The sequence below is a fragment of the Anomaloglossus baeobatrachus genome, chromosome 8, assembly GCF_048569485.1.
Source record: "Anomaloglossus baeobatrachus isolate aAnoBae1 chromosome 8, aAnoBae1.hap1, whole genome shotgun sequence".
Classification (NCBI taxonomy): Eukaryota; Metazoa; Chordata; class Amphibia; order Anura; family Aromobatidae; genus Anomaloglossus; species Anomaloglossus baeobatrachus.
In genome coordinates, this window is record NC_134360.1 from 25572268 (window position 1) to 25586044 (window position 13777).

At 38.7% G+C, this 13777-nt stretch overlaps 1 protein-coding gene across 9 annotated transcripts in view; it reads right to left on the reverse strand.

The window, feature by feature from the left end:
- Nucleotides 1-13777, reverse strand: part of MAGI1 (membrane associated guanylate kinase, WW and PDZ domain containing 1) — a 713270-nt gene that overhangs the window by 82528 nt on the left and 616965 nt on the right. For all 9 annotated transcript variants that reach the window (XM_075321385.1, XM_075321383.1, XM_075321384.1 and 6 more), the window contains one exon: nt 8254-8285. In XM_075321385.1, coding sequence (XP_075177500.1) covers nt 8254-8285 — 32 coding nt within the window. The remainder of the gene's footprint in view (nt 1-8253; nt 8286-13777) is intronic.

Sequence of the window (13777 nt, forward strand, 5' to 3'; positions counted from 1 at the left end):
GATAGCAGCCTCGGCCAGGTACTGCACATCCACCTGCTATTGATTTGAATGGAAGGTGGATGTGCAGTACTCGGCCGTGGCCGCTATCAGAAGACAGGGCAGCTCAGGAACTGAGCATTTCTGTCCGGCAGCAGCGGCACCTTGAACAGCTGATCAGCGGAGGGGGCCGGGTGTTGGACCCTGGCTGATCAGATATTGATTACCTATGCTAAGGATAAGCCATCAATCTAAAAGTAGTGGCCAATCTCTGGCATGTCAGATTTTGGACTGCCGATCCTTGAATACGCCATCGGTAGAGATGTCCGTCGACGTCTCACTCATGGAGGTCACAGGAGATCTCAACAGATGGGAGTGCTCCTGTATATTGGGGGGTCGGACGGCATAGCTGCCGGTCAAAGCCTCATTCAGCCCGACAGTTATATAAAGTGTAGTGGGTTTTTAGTTTTCGTGAGGACAACCTTTAAAAGATATTTGGTAAAGATTCAAAATAAGAATCTTCTTTTCGAAGGAAAAACAACGCTTCCCTTACCAACTTTCTAAAATTCTCTGACAGGAAGACAGCTTGCCCCTATAAATACTGTTACAAAACCCCCTTTGGCCTGGACCTCTGGGTACAGTTTGAAGACTTGCCAACTCTTTTGGGAGGTCTCGCCTTTTTTACTCGGGATCTTCCATGTATCCAGTATTGCTGTCTGGCCCCGTCCATATGAATAGGACTGAGGTGGAACAAGTATTGACCCTTTCTAGACCCCAATTCCTATAAACATATGTGCACTTTTAGAATAATGGTGTACAGAGAATGTAATCTGTACAAGGGTATCCAAGAATTTGCCCGGACATCATAAGGCTCTACACTACCCTACTGGAAAAAGGCAGCCATTTTGAAAATATGGCCTACAACAAAGTACTACTATGGTACTATGTTTATTGGTAATCTACCCATACAGATTCAACCCACTATCTATAATCATCTGCAAAAACTTTCCAAAGGCCTGAACAGAATAGTCTAATAAAGGGGTAAAGGGAAATTTGATAATATTCAGATTATTGATGGTATTAACAATACAGCTCTGACTGTTGGACCCTAACGACTCAAAATGAGGTCCATTAAGGAGCTTATATGCTGATTAAATCCTTAACTTCCTTGTAGTTATCCGTTTTGCTGTTGAAACCCACCCTTGCAATTTTATGCAAATGAGTTGGACGTGCAGTGAGCGGGCGCTGCACTTATGTCTCTCCGGCTTCTCTTCCTTTTCCCTGCCCACTCCGTGCCTCCTGTGTCTGATGGAAAGGTCACTGTACTATGAGTGACCTGTCAGTCAAAGTCAGGAGGAAGGCAGTGGGTGGGGAAAAGGCAGAGAAGCAAGAGAGCTGTAAGTGCAGCGCCCGGCCACTGCACGTCCAACTCATTAGCATACAATTTCTGCGGTGGATTTCAACAGCAAAACTGATTTTTACAAGAAATGTAAGGATTTAATCACATTAACCTATATGTACATGCCATTAGTTTGAGATATAAAATCCTGATGACAGGTTTTCTTTAAATATTAATAATCAATAAGTTTTAAATATTTAACTAATAATTATAAAATAACTAATACAAAAATAATCTGTACTATAAAATAATGCCAAACTAATACTTCAATATTTCCTTATGATAGTCGATTAAATACTAGAATATATAATATGAAGTGATGATGCAATGACGATAATTATAATAATATGGGTTATCACTGGATTAGTATAGTGTCTGCAGGTGTCACCATAAAGCTACAGACACTGAATAGAATTTGTACTCTCTGCAGTCAGTAAAGTTTCAATGAGAGAAGGTAGGAGGGGATGATAGACCACCGATCACAGCCATCTACAGGCTACAAAATTACCACTCTCAGCTTTCGCTTTTATTGATCTATTTGTCCATAAATTCTCACTAGTTATTCGTGATGTGTTCGGGTGCTCAGTACTGGTAACTAGTGATGAGCGGGCACTACCATGCTCGGGTGCTCAGTACTCGTAACTAGCGATGAGCGGGCACTACCATGCTCGGGTGCTCAGTACTCGTAACTAGTGATGAGCGGGCACTACCATGCTCAGGTGCTCAGTACTCGTAACTAGTGATGAGCGGGCACTACCATGCTCGGGTGCTCAGTACTGGTAACTAGTGATGAGCGGGCACTACCATGCTCAGGTGCTCTGTACTCGTAACTAGTGATGAGCGGGCACTACCATGCTCAGGTGCTCTGTACTCGTAACTAGTGATGAGCGGGCACTACCATGCTCAGGTGCTCAGTACTAGTAACTAGTGATGAGCGGGCACTACCATGCTCGGGTGCTCAGTACTCGTAACTAGTGATGAGCGGGCACTACCATGCTCAGGTGCTCAGTACTGGTAACTAGTGATGAGCGGGCACTACCATGCTCTGGTGCTCAGTACTCGTAACTAGTGATGAGCGGGCACTACCATGCTCAGGTGCTCAGTACTGGTAACTAGTGATGAGCGGGCACTACCATGATCGGGTGCTCAGTACTGGTAACTAGTGATGAGCGGGCACTACCATGCTCGGGTGCTCAGTACTGGTAACTAGTGATGAGCGGGCACTACCATGCTCGGGTGCTCAGTACTGGTAACTAGTGATGAGCGGGCACTACCATGCTCGGGTGCTCAGTACTGGTAACTAGTGATGAGCGGGCACTACCATGCTCGGGTGCTCAGTACTGGTAACTAGTGATGAGCGGGCACTACCATGCTCGGGTGCTCTGTACTGATAACTAATGATGAGCGGGCACTACCATGCTCGGGTGCTCAGTACTCATAACTAGTGATGAGCAGGCACTACCATGCTTGGGTGCTCAGTACTCATAACTAGTGATGAGCAGGCACTACCATGCTCGGGTGCTCAGTACTCGTAACTAGTGATGAGCGGGCACTACCATGCTCGGGTGCTCAGTACTCATAACTAGTGATGAGCAGGCACTACCATGCTCGGGTGCTCTGTACTTGTAATTAGTGATGAGTGGGCACTACCATGCTCGGTACTCGTAATTAGTGATGAGCGGGCACTACCATGCTCGGGTGCTCAGTACTCGTAACTAGTGATGAGCGGGCACTACCATGCTCGGGTGCTCTGTACTCGTAACTAGTGATGAGCGGGCACTACCATGCTCGGGTGCTCTGTACTCGTAACTAGTGATGAGTGGGCACTACCATGCTCGGGTGCTCAGTACTAGTAACTAGTGATGAGCGGGCACTACCATGCTCGGGTGCTCTGTACTCGTAACTAGTGATGAGTGGGCACTACCATGCTCGGGTGCTCAGTACTAGTAACTAGTGATGAGCGGGCACTACCATGCTCTGGTGCTCAGTACTCGTAACTAGTGATGAGCGGGCACTACCATGCTCAGGTGCTCAGTACTTGTAATTAGTGATGAGTGGGCACTACCATGCTCGGTACTCGTAATTAGTGATGAGCGGGCACTACCATGCTCGGGTGCTCAGTACTCGTAACTAGTGATGAGCGGGCACTACCATGCTCAGGTGCTCAGTACTGGTAACTAGTGATGAGCGGGCACTACCATGCTCTGGTGCTCAGTACTCGTAACTAGTGATGAGCGGGCACTACCATGCTCAGGTGCTCAGTACTGGTAACTAGTGATGAGCGGGCACTACCATGCTCGGGTGCTCAGTACTGGTAACTAGTGATGAGCGGGCACTACCATGCTCGGGTGCTCAGTACTGGTAACTAGTGATGAGCGGGCACTACCATGCTCGGGTGCTCAGTACTGGTAATTAGTGATGAGCGGGCAACTACCATGCTCGGGTGCTCAGTACTGGTAACTAGTGATGAGAGGGCACTACTATGCTCGGGTGCTCAGTACTCGTAACTAGTGATGAGCGGGCACTACCATGCTCGGGTGCTCTGTACTGGTAACTAGTGATGAGCGGGCACTACCATGCTCAGGTGCTCAGTACTCGTAACTAGTGATGAGCGGGCACTACCATGCTCGGGTGCTCAGTACTTGGCATTAAAAGGAACCGATCATGTTGAAAATGATCCCTAATCTGCAGATAGGATGTCAGAGCTGATTAGACTGAGATAGATATATATATATATATTTTAGGAAAAGTTCCAGTACAGTTTGTATTTTATTCATTGAAATTCTTGTCCCGCCCAAGTTCAGTGGGTGGTCCTACTCATTGATTGACAGTTGTCTTTGTATGACTGTGTAAGCAGAGATTGCTGCCAGTCACTTTTAGCACCGCCCACTGGACTCATACCTACAACAAACTGCAGGGATTTCAATGAATAAAGTACAAGTTATACTGAATCTTTTTCCACAACCTTCTATATGATTCTGCTCAGCTTCTCCTGCTCTATAACACGCTGTTCACAGAATGAACTGTGGGTACAACGTGACAGATTCCCTTTAAATCATTGAGTTTATAAAGAATCGGCAGAAAAATACATAAATAAAATGCGGGGACAGGAGGGGAGCGAAAAATAAAACGCAAGAGGATATTTGGTGAGTAGAATATCCGAGTTGCTAACTAAATATATTGTGTTTCCTCGAAAATAATAAGGCAAGGTCTTATTTTTTTCTCAGAAAGTTGTGCTAGGGCATATTTTCAGGGGAGGTTTTATATTTTCCCATGTATAACAATCCTCATTTATTATTGAACACACAAAAAAAAAATCAACATTTATTCATATATAATCATATCACATTCTAGATCAAAATTTTGTGTTCCTCCTATCCTGGCTCAGATGCACATTTTCTTATCTGATCTGCTATTCTCAGATCCTATAGTGGTGGGTACAGATCATATATACAATGGTATAAATTACCTGCTTAAATGTATTATCCTCTCTCTACTGCTTCGTTTACCCCCAAAAGAAAGCAGACAGCCCCTAAAAGAATCGCACTTTACAGACCCCAAACAATTATAGTTTGCAAGTGAATGGGCTCTCACATACAGATCTGCATCATTGTCAGGTCTCCCTGTGTTCTACAACGATTGGCTCCCCCTTGTGACTGGAAGCAGTATCACTCCCGCGGTATCTAATCTGTTTGTGAGAGCTGCAGATCAATACAGCTGGAACAGCGAGGGACCTGACAGCAACGCAGATCTCCGTGTGAGAGCCCATCCACCATAGGCACTTGCCAATTGTAATGGTTTGGAGTCTGGTGAGTGCAATTTTTTTATAGGGGTGTCAGCTTTTTTGGGGGGGTGACTGGTTTCTTTGATGCAAAGTCCTGCTGTGTTCTTTAACTTTTTTTAGCTGCTTGGACACTTCCTTATGGAATTGCAACTAGGGCTTAGTTTTGGAGTAGGGATTATTTTTTAAGTATACTGAAAAAAAAAAAAACAACAAAATCCTACTAGGGCTTATTTTCCGAGTAGGTCTTATTTTAAGTGAAACAGGAAAAAAAATAATTTATATTTTATATATACATTTTTTATATATATATATTTATATTATATATACATATATTTATATTATATATATATATATATATATATATTTATAATATATATATATATAAAAAATATATATATATATATATAAAAAATATATATATATAAAAACTTTTTATATATATATACATATATATATATACATATATATATATATATATATACATATACATATATATATAAATTCAGAACAAATGAGAAAATTGTTAAAACTAACCGCTGAGGCTTAAAAAATGTAAAAAAAAAAAACAAAACACAAAACAGTTGTTTTGTTGATGTCACAACTATTTTTTGTGTTGAATTATTTTACTTACCCAAATCACCCCCTCCCCCCCCCCCCAAAAAAAAAAGATTTGATTGGACATTTGTCGATATTACAAAATATTTAACTGTTGTTTTTTTTCTAAGTTAACAAAAAAAGTACCTCATGGTTGTTTGAACAACTATTTGTTTAGCAAGGGGAAAAAAAATAAATAACTCTCGCCTAAAACCATTAATTACACATGACATTAAGCACCCCAGAACAGTTCTTGTAAAGAAGCTTAACAATAAGACCAAAGGATTTATCTTGCCTTGCAAATCACAAATTAAAAGTCCAGCATTTATTTATTTATTTTGAAATACCAGATAAGTAAATATTTAAAAAAACAACAACAAAAAACAGTCAAATTTCAAATGGAAGGAATTTAAAATTTAAAAAAGAAACAGTTACATTTCAGATCAAATTAATTTAGAATTTAAAAACAAAAAACAGTTACATTTCAAATCGAAGTATCGGTAATTAAAAAAAAAAAACAAAACAAAAAAACAAATACTGTTACATTTCAAATCAAAGTAATTTAAAATTTCAATAAAAAATAACTGACACCAAAAATGTGATTAAAGCTAAATGATACCAAGGTTACAGTTATTTCAAAAGAGGCTCTTGTCACCAGGGGCTAAATTATTTCTGACGATGGTGCAGAACTATAAGCAAATACTTTGACATTTTTGTGATTGGGCTGTGAGCACCGACGGAGCCTCTCTCTTTGCAATAATATAAACTGACAATGGTTCGGGCCTAAGGTCACGTGACTACCCAGAAATGCCTCCAGCCATCACAATCATATCATTTATTTTGGTGATTAAACTAAAATTCACGTTCTTTTTCTTTCTCCTCTTATTTCAGCAGGATTTGTCCTGGTTCCTGCAACCTCATCTAAATCCAAAGGAATATATATCACTTGCGCAAATTTCTGATAATGAAAAAAGTTAATTTTAAAAAATGTGCTAAAAAATGTCCGGATAGGTATCTGCCATTATAATTTTATTTTTTCTTATTTTTTTTTAATTAAAAAAAATGAAAAACAGATTAAAAATAAAATTTGCTAAAAATATTTTCATAGGTAATTGCCATAATTTAATTTTGTTTTATTTTTTCTTAAAAAAAAAAAAAAATATTTCAACACAACAAAAATTAAAAATACAATTTGCTAAAAAAAAAACAAAAAACAAAAGTACTTGATAGGTAACTGCCCTCAAAATTATTTTTTTTTTTTATTAAATTTTCGATAAAAAATAAAATAAAATTTGAACTAAACAAATATTAAAAATAAAATTTGCTAAAAAAAAGTCTTGATAGGTAACTGCCCTTATAATTTTATTTTTTCTTATTAAAATGAAATTTAAAAAAATAATTTAAAAAACAAAGAATTAAAAATAAAATATGCTTAAAAATGTCTTGATGGGTAACTAGTCATAATTTTTCTTTTTTTTTTATAAAATTTAAAAAAAAAACCTGAAAAAGATTAAAAATAAAATTTGCTAAAAAAAGGTCTTCCCAGCATAATTTCATTTTTTTTTAATTAAATTTAAAAAAATAAAATAAAAATAAAATTTGAAATAAAGATTAAAAATAAAATTCGCTTAAAAAGTCTTTATAAGGAACTGCATTTTTTTGTATTAAATAAAAAAAAAAAAATAAAATAAAATTTGAAATAAAACGAAGATTAACAATAAAATAAAAATCATGCTCAGGATCAGAAGAACTGGATGGGAAGAAAAAAAAAATCAGAGGATATAGACCATCAATTAGCTCCAGCTCGTGAATTATTTATACGTCCTCTGAAATAATGTGCAAGCTATTTTTACAGAAACCACTTTGTGGGCTCTTGAAGGAAGACACTGACTAGTGCTGCATCTGGGAGGAAAAAAAAAATACGATACGTGTACAGGGGGGAGGGTGGGCGGACAGGGGGTCCCGAAACCTGCAGGAATCTGAGTGACGGATGAAGAAAAAAAAAAAAAAAAAAAAATCAATAAAAAAAAAAAAATCTGCCTCCTGAATAAATTTACTATAGGAAAAAGGGGGTCCCTAAAAAGCACTATAGAGTAAAGAAGGTCCTTAAGGACTATAGAATAGAGAGAGGAAGGTGGAGTCTCACCCCACCCCCCCACTATCAAATGGATAGAGCCCCCGTCTTTTACCTCCTCCCGAATTTAACTGGCACAAAAAAAAGTCACCTACCAAGATTAATAGGTGCGATAAGGAGCAGCCTGGTCATTCGGATGAGCGGGGGGCTGCAAGGTTGTCTGCATACGGCTCTTTAATCATGCAGTGCTAGAACGAGCACGATATCAATATACAGTACACCCTTCACCATGCATAAAACAGCGCTAACAACCTCTCCGACAGCATAGCTAATGACCAACAGAAAATAAAAACAGCATACCCCCAAAAAAGCATGAAAGAAAACAAAAAAATGATAAAAATAGGTATAAATGAAATAAAGACTCACCGACTTTGGGCTCTTCTTTGGGACTGGCAGTCCTGCAAAACGGCAACAAGGGAGAGATCAACATTAGCATACAAATGTTACGTTCATCTAAGATAAATCCCAAGGTATATCATTCTAATGGAGCCATCTGCACGGTATAAAACCAGGATTCTCTCCAGCATCGGAGTTATCAGTCTGTTTATAACGAATCAAAGCAGAGTGCGAGAGAAAGCAAAAAAAAAAAAAAAACACACAAGAGAAGGAGAGAGGAGGAGAAAGAGAGCGAGAAAAAAAAAAAAAAGGGGGGAATGAGAAAGAGAGAGGGACAGAAATCTATCTGCATTAGCGATGCTGCAGCAGCCGGAGGCTGGGGAGAACAGACCTCGGCGGCCTGGGAAAACTAAGCACTTGGACAGAATCGCAAATGCTTCCTCTGGATTAAGAGGGACTTGGCCAACAATTAAACCCAGATATTTCCTTTTGACGCTGCTTGTCAATTGCACTGGACCAATGGAAACTGAACAACAGATACAAGCTGCCGCTAAAAGGGTTTCTATTCAGCAAGTGAGAAGATGAGGATTCTCGTGCGGAGGGTGGGGGGTGTTATTCCATCAAGGTTAATAAACATGTGGCAGGCAGCTCCATTAGAGCAAGGATGGAGGACCTCCGGGGTTCACCGGTGCAGACACCGGCGCCCACAGCACACAATACACCGCTGCCGTATGGGATATTGGTTGTGTGTTTGTGAAATGAGAAATAGATGAGATAAATGGACAGATAAATAGATTTTTCTGACCTATATTGATTGACATAAAATATATTAAATAGATGCATAGCTAGATAAATATGAGATAGATGGATATTAAATAGATGGGTGTGTATAGGTGGAAAGAAATTATCATGGGATAGATAGAAAGATATTAAATTTATGGGCAAATAGCTAGAAAAAAATAAATATTCAGAATAAAGGTATACAAATAAATGTGAAATTAGATAGAGGGATAGATAGATAGATAGAGGGATAGATAGATAGATAGAGGGATAGACAGATAGAGGGATAGACAGATAGAGGGATAGACAGATAGAGGGATAGACAGATAGAGGGATAGACAGATAGAGGGATAGACAGATAGAGGGATAGACAGATAGATAGAGGGATAGATAGAGATAGAGGGATAGATAGAGATAGAGGGATAGATAGATAGAGGGATAGATAGATAGAAGGGATAGCTAGATAGAGGGATAGATAGATAGAGGGATAGATAGATAGAGGGATAGATAGATAGATAGATAGATAGAGGGATAGATCGATAGATAGATAGATAGATAGATAGATAGATAGAGGGATAGATAGATAGAGGGATAGATAGATAGAGGGATAGATAGATAGAGGGATAGATAGAGGGATAGATAGAGATAGAGGGATAGATAGATAGAGGGATAGATAGATAGATAGATAGAGGGATAGATAGATAGATAGATGGATAGATAGATAGATAGAGGGATAGATAGAGGGATAGCTAGAGGGATAGATAGATAGAGGGATAGATAGATAGATAGATGGATAGATAGATAGAGGGATAGATAGAGGGATAGATAGATGGATAGATAGATGGATAGAGGGATAGATAGAGGGATAGATAGAGGGATAGATAGAGGGATAAATAGAGGGATAGATAGAGGGATAGATAGATAGATAGATAGATAGATAGAGGGATAGATAGAGGGATAGATAGATAGAGGGATAGATAGATAGAGATAGAGGGATAGATAGAGATAGATGGATAGATAGATGAAAGAGATATATTTGCAAGAACAGTATATGGTCTCTTCTTAGTCCAATAACTCATCAAAATGCAAAATTCCATTTGGTTTGGCGATAGATGTGGCCCCCTGACCTCTTGGGCCCCTGTGCAGCTACACAGGTTGCAGCAATGATATGTCCGCCCCCGAGATAGATAGAGGGATAGATAGATAGATAGATGGAGGGATAGAGGGATAGATAGATAGATGGATAGATGGATAGATGGATAGATGGATAGATGGATAGATGGATAGATGGATAGATGGATAGATGGATAGATGGATAGATGGATAGATGGATAGATGGATAGATGGATAGATGGATAGATGGATAGATAGATAGATAGATAGATAGATAGGTAGATAGATAGGTAGATAGAGGGATAGATAGATAGAGGGATAGATAGATAGATAGATGGAGGGATAGAGGGATAGATAGATAGATAGATAGGTAGATAGAGGGATAGATAGATAGGAGAAAGATAGATAGATAGATAGATAGATAGAGGGATGGATAGATAGAGGGATAGATAGATAATCGATAGATAGAGGGATAGATAATAGATAGAGGGATAGATAGATAGATAGAGGGATAGATAGATAGATAGAGGGATAGATAGATAGAGGGATAGATAGATAGAGGGATGGATAGATAGAGGGATGGATAGATGGATAATAGAGGGATAGATAGATAGGTAGAGGGAGGGATAGATAGATAGGAGAAAGATAGATAGATAGAGGGATAGATAGATAGATAGATAGATAGAAGGATAGATAGATAGAGGGATAGATAGATAGATAGAAGGATAGATAGATAGAGGGATAGATAGATAGATAGATAGATGGAGGGATAGATAGATAGATGGAGGGATAGATAGATAGATGGAGGGATAGATAGATAGATGGAGGGATAGATAGATAGATAGAGGGATAGATAGATAGAGGGATAGATAGATAGATAGATAGATAGATAGATAGATAGATAGATAGATAGATAGATAGATAGATAGAGGGATAGAGGGATAGATAGATAATCTAATACATAACAACAGTATAATATACTGAGATGATGTGCAGATAATACAGTAAACGCAAGTAAAAGTGTAAAGCCGTTCCCGCACCACTGGGGGGCGCTGCATGTTTTCCTCATTCGCTTCCAATGCACATTAGTGATTCCTGCTCTCCTCTCATGGTGGCCATAGGTAATGTCCTCTGCCAGGTTACAATTTGCTGGGTAGTTGCCTGAATTAGTTTAGACAGCGGCCCAGCACTCAGCCGAGGTGACCGCCCTGAATCTGAATGGGGTTGTATAGATTCCATGTTACTGTCTTTATGTAGAAGCACATGACATAGATCTCCATTGTTCTAGAAGCTCAGACACCTCAGATGCCGCCATTGTTCTTTTCATCACCTGTCATGATCAGATTACAACTAATTGACATAATTTACATGCCTTTATTTTTATCAATAAAATCCTTAATGTGCCAATACAGCAGCCTGTTGCGATATCGCCGGTAATAGGGTGCACTACATGACCAATGCTAACCCAAAATCTGCAGCCTATCAGGCACTTTGGCAACTTTGGTCAACGCGTCCACACATTACAAAAATTCCGCATATATTTCTCTATGAGGGGTGTAATGCCTCATCCCGCCTCTGGGGTTGCTGTGGGGAAACTGAGCAATTGTTGCTGGACTCATTCCACAAAGTATCAGCATATTATCGGAGACTTTTCTAACAGAAAGGGATTGTCAAAGGTGGACAGCACCTTAAATGGGAATGTATCATCAGAAAATGACCTGCTGTGTAAATCACGTTTTTATGTTATTTTTTTTTTTTAGTTAAAAGGATATATATTTTTTAGATTTTTTTTCTGATCTCCATAAAAAAAGTTAACTTTGAAGCATCTAATGAACATGAGCAAAAGTAATTGTGAAGAAAGACGGAAGAGCTGAGACCTCACCTATTGCGATTAGTGTGTCCTGTGTTATCAATTGTGCATAAAGGTGATCTTTATCATTTTTATCCTGCCTGTGATGATAATGAAGCTTCTGAAAGGTCTTTAAGGAAGAAGATGTTTGTGTCTTAACGAGCAGCCATCACTTGAATATAAGTGCCCAATTTTTTCTCTTATTTTATTCCCGCTGCTTCTGAGTATTCTTGTTTTTGCTTTTTTTAAAACCTGACATATGGTTCTGGAGATATGGGCCTTTTTATTTAATGGTAATTCTTATGGTCTTTATCAAGGGGGTGTGGCTCACAAGGTATTTATATGGAGCAGCCTAAAGACACGCCTCTGAGGATCATGGAAAACATAGTACCTCAGGGTACTTCATTAAGCTCAGTGATCCCAGCTGAGGTGAGGTCACTGACATTACTGAGGTTACCTGCAGTCACAGATGGAGGGCCATGAGAACCTCCCGCTTTGCCCCATAACTTAAGTGACGTCACCTCTGATTTCTGTGGCTCAATCTCTGCCTGGAGTCCACAGCGGGTGTTCATGTTCTATATTCGCACGCTGTGACTACAGATGTAGCAGAGCTAGAATCTTCGTGGACCTCGTATGAATTACGTTGGCCCTTCAGGGGTGTTTTGGGGGGGTTAATAAAGTAGTGAAAGAGGGTTTTTTGTATTTTATTTCAAATAATGGATTTTTTCGGTGTTTTGTGTTTATTTACTTTCACTTATAGATTAATAATGAGGGGGTCTCATAGAACCTCCTCTTCACTAATCTAGGGCTTAGTGGCAGCTGTGGGCTGTTATTACCCCGATTGCCTTTGCACCAGGGCAATCGGGAAGAGCCAGGTAAAGTTCCGGGACTGTCGCATCTAATGGATGCGGCAATCTTGGGTGGCTGCAGGCTGCTATTTTTAGGCTGGGGGGCCCCAAGAAGCACAGGTTTTTTATAGTCTGATTCCGCCCATCACGAATGATAGTACATTCCCTCTAAATTTTAGACACACCAGTGTAGTGCAGTTTTTCATGATTTCATTTTTTTGTGAAAAATTGCTGAGGTTTTAAATATCATGTATTTTTTGTTCTTAGCCAATTTATAACAAAACTTCCTTTTAATGTATTTTCATATAGACATTGGCGCAAAGATCATTCCAATTAGATGAATATTAAAGAGTTTTGTTTAAGCTAAATAAGTTTTATAGGAAATAATAACAAAAAGACAAAGCAAAGCATTCTCTTTATCAGGGCTCCATTAAATTGAGATTTTGTCCTTAAATTCTTTATAAACTATTTCACTAAATCCCAGTTTGATTCCCCGTCTCAGAACATTGTCAGCAAAATTACTAGGTATAAAGACAAAATAAAAAAACCCATCCATCTTCAGCTAATAATTAGCAACTCCTTACGAGAGTTTTCCTTTCATCAACTAAAAAAATAAAAGACTTTTCTCTATAAACATCGGAATTTACCGTCTACATCGTTAGAATGCAACGTTTAATTGACTAAACCATCAGATCTAATTGCTTGTCGATGCAATACGGCGAGATTAAAAAAGTATGGGTCACTGAGCATCCGAAACATTAATTGAACAAAAATGTATCAAAATATAAAAACAATGAAAAAAAAAAACTCATTAAAAAAAAAATATATATACAGCAATTCTGTCAAAAGGTTAAAAAAAGTCAAAACAATTTGTAAATATTGAGGGGGAAAAAAAGAAAATATTAAATACAAATATAAGCATAAAAAAAACCCCATACTAAATATGAACATAAAACTATCAAAA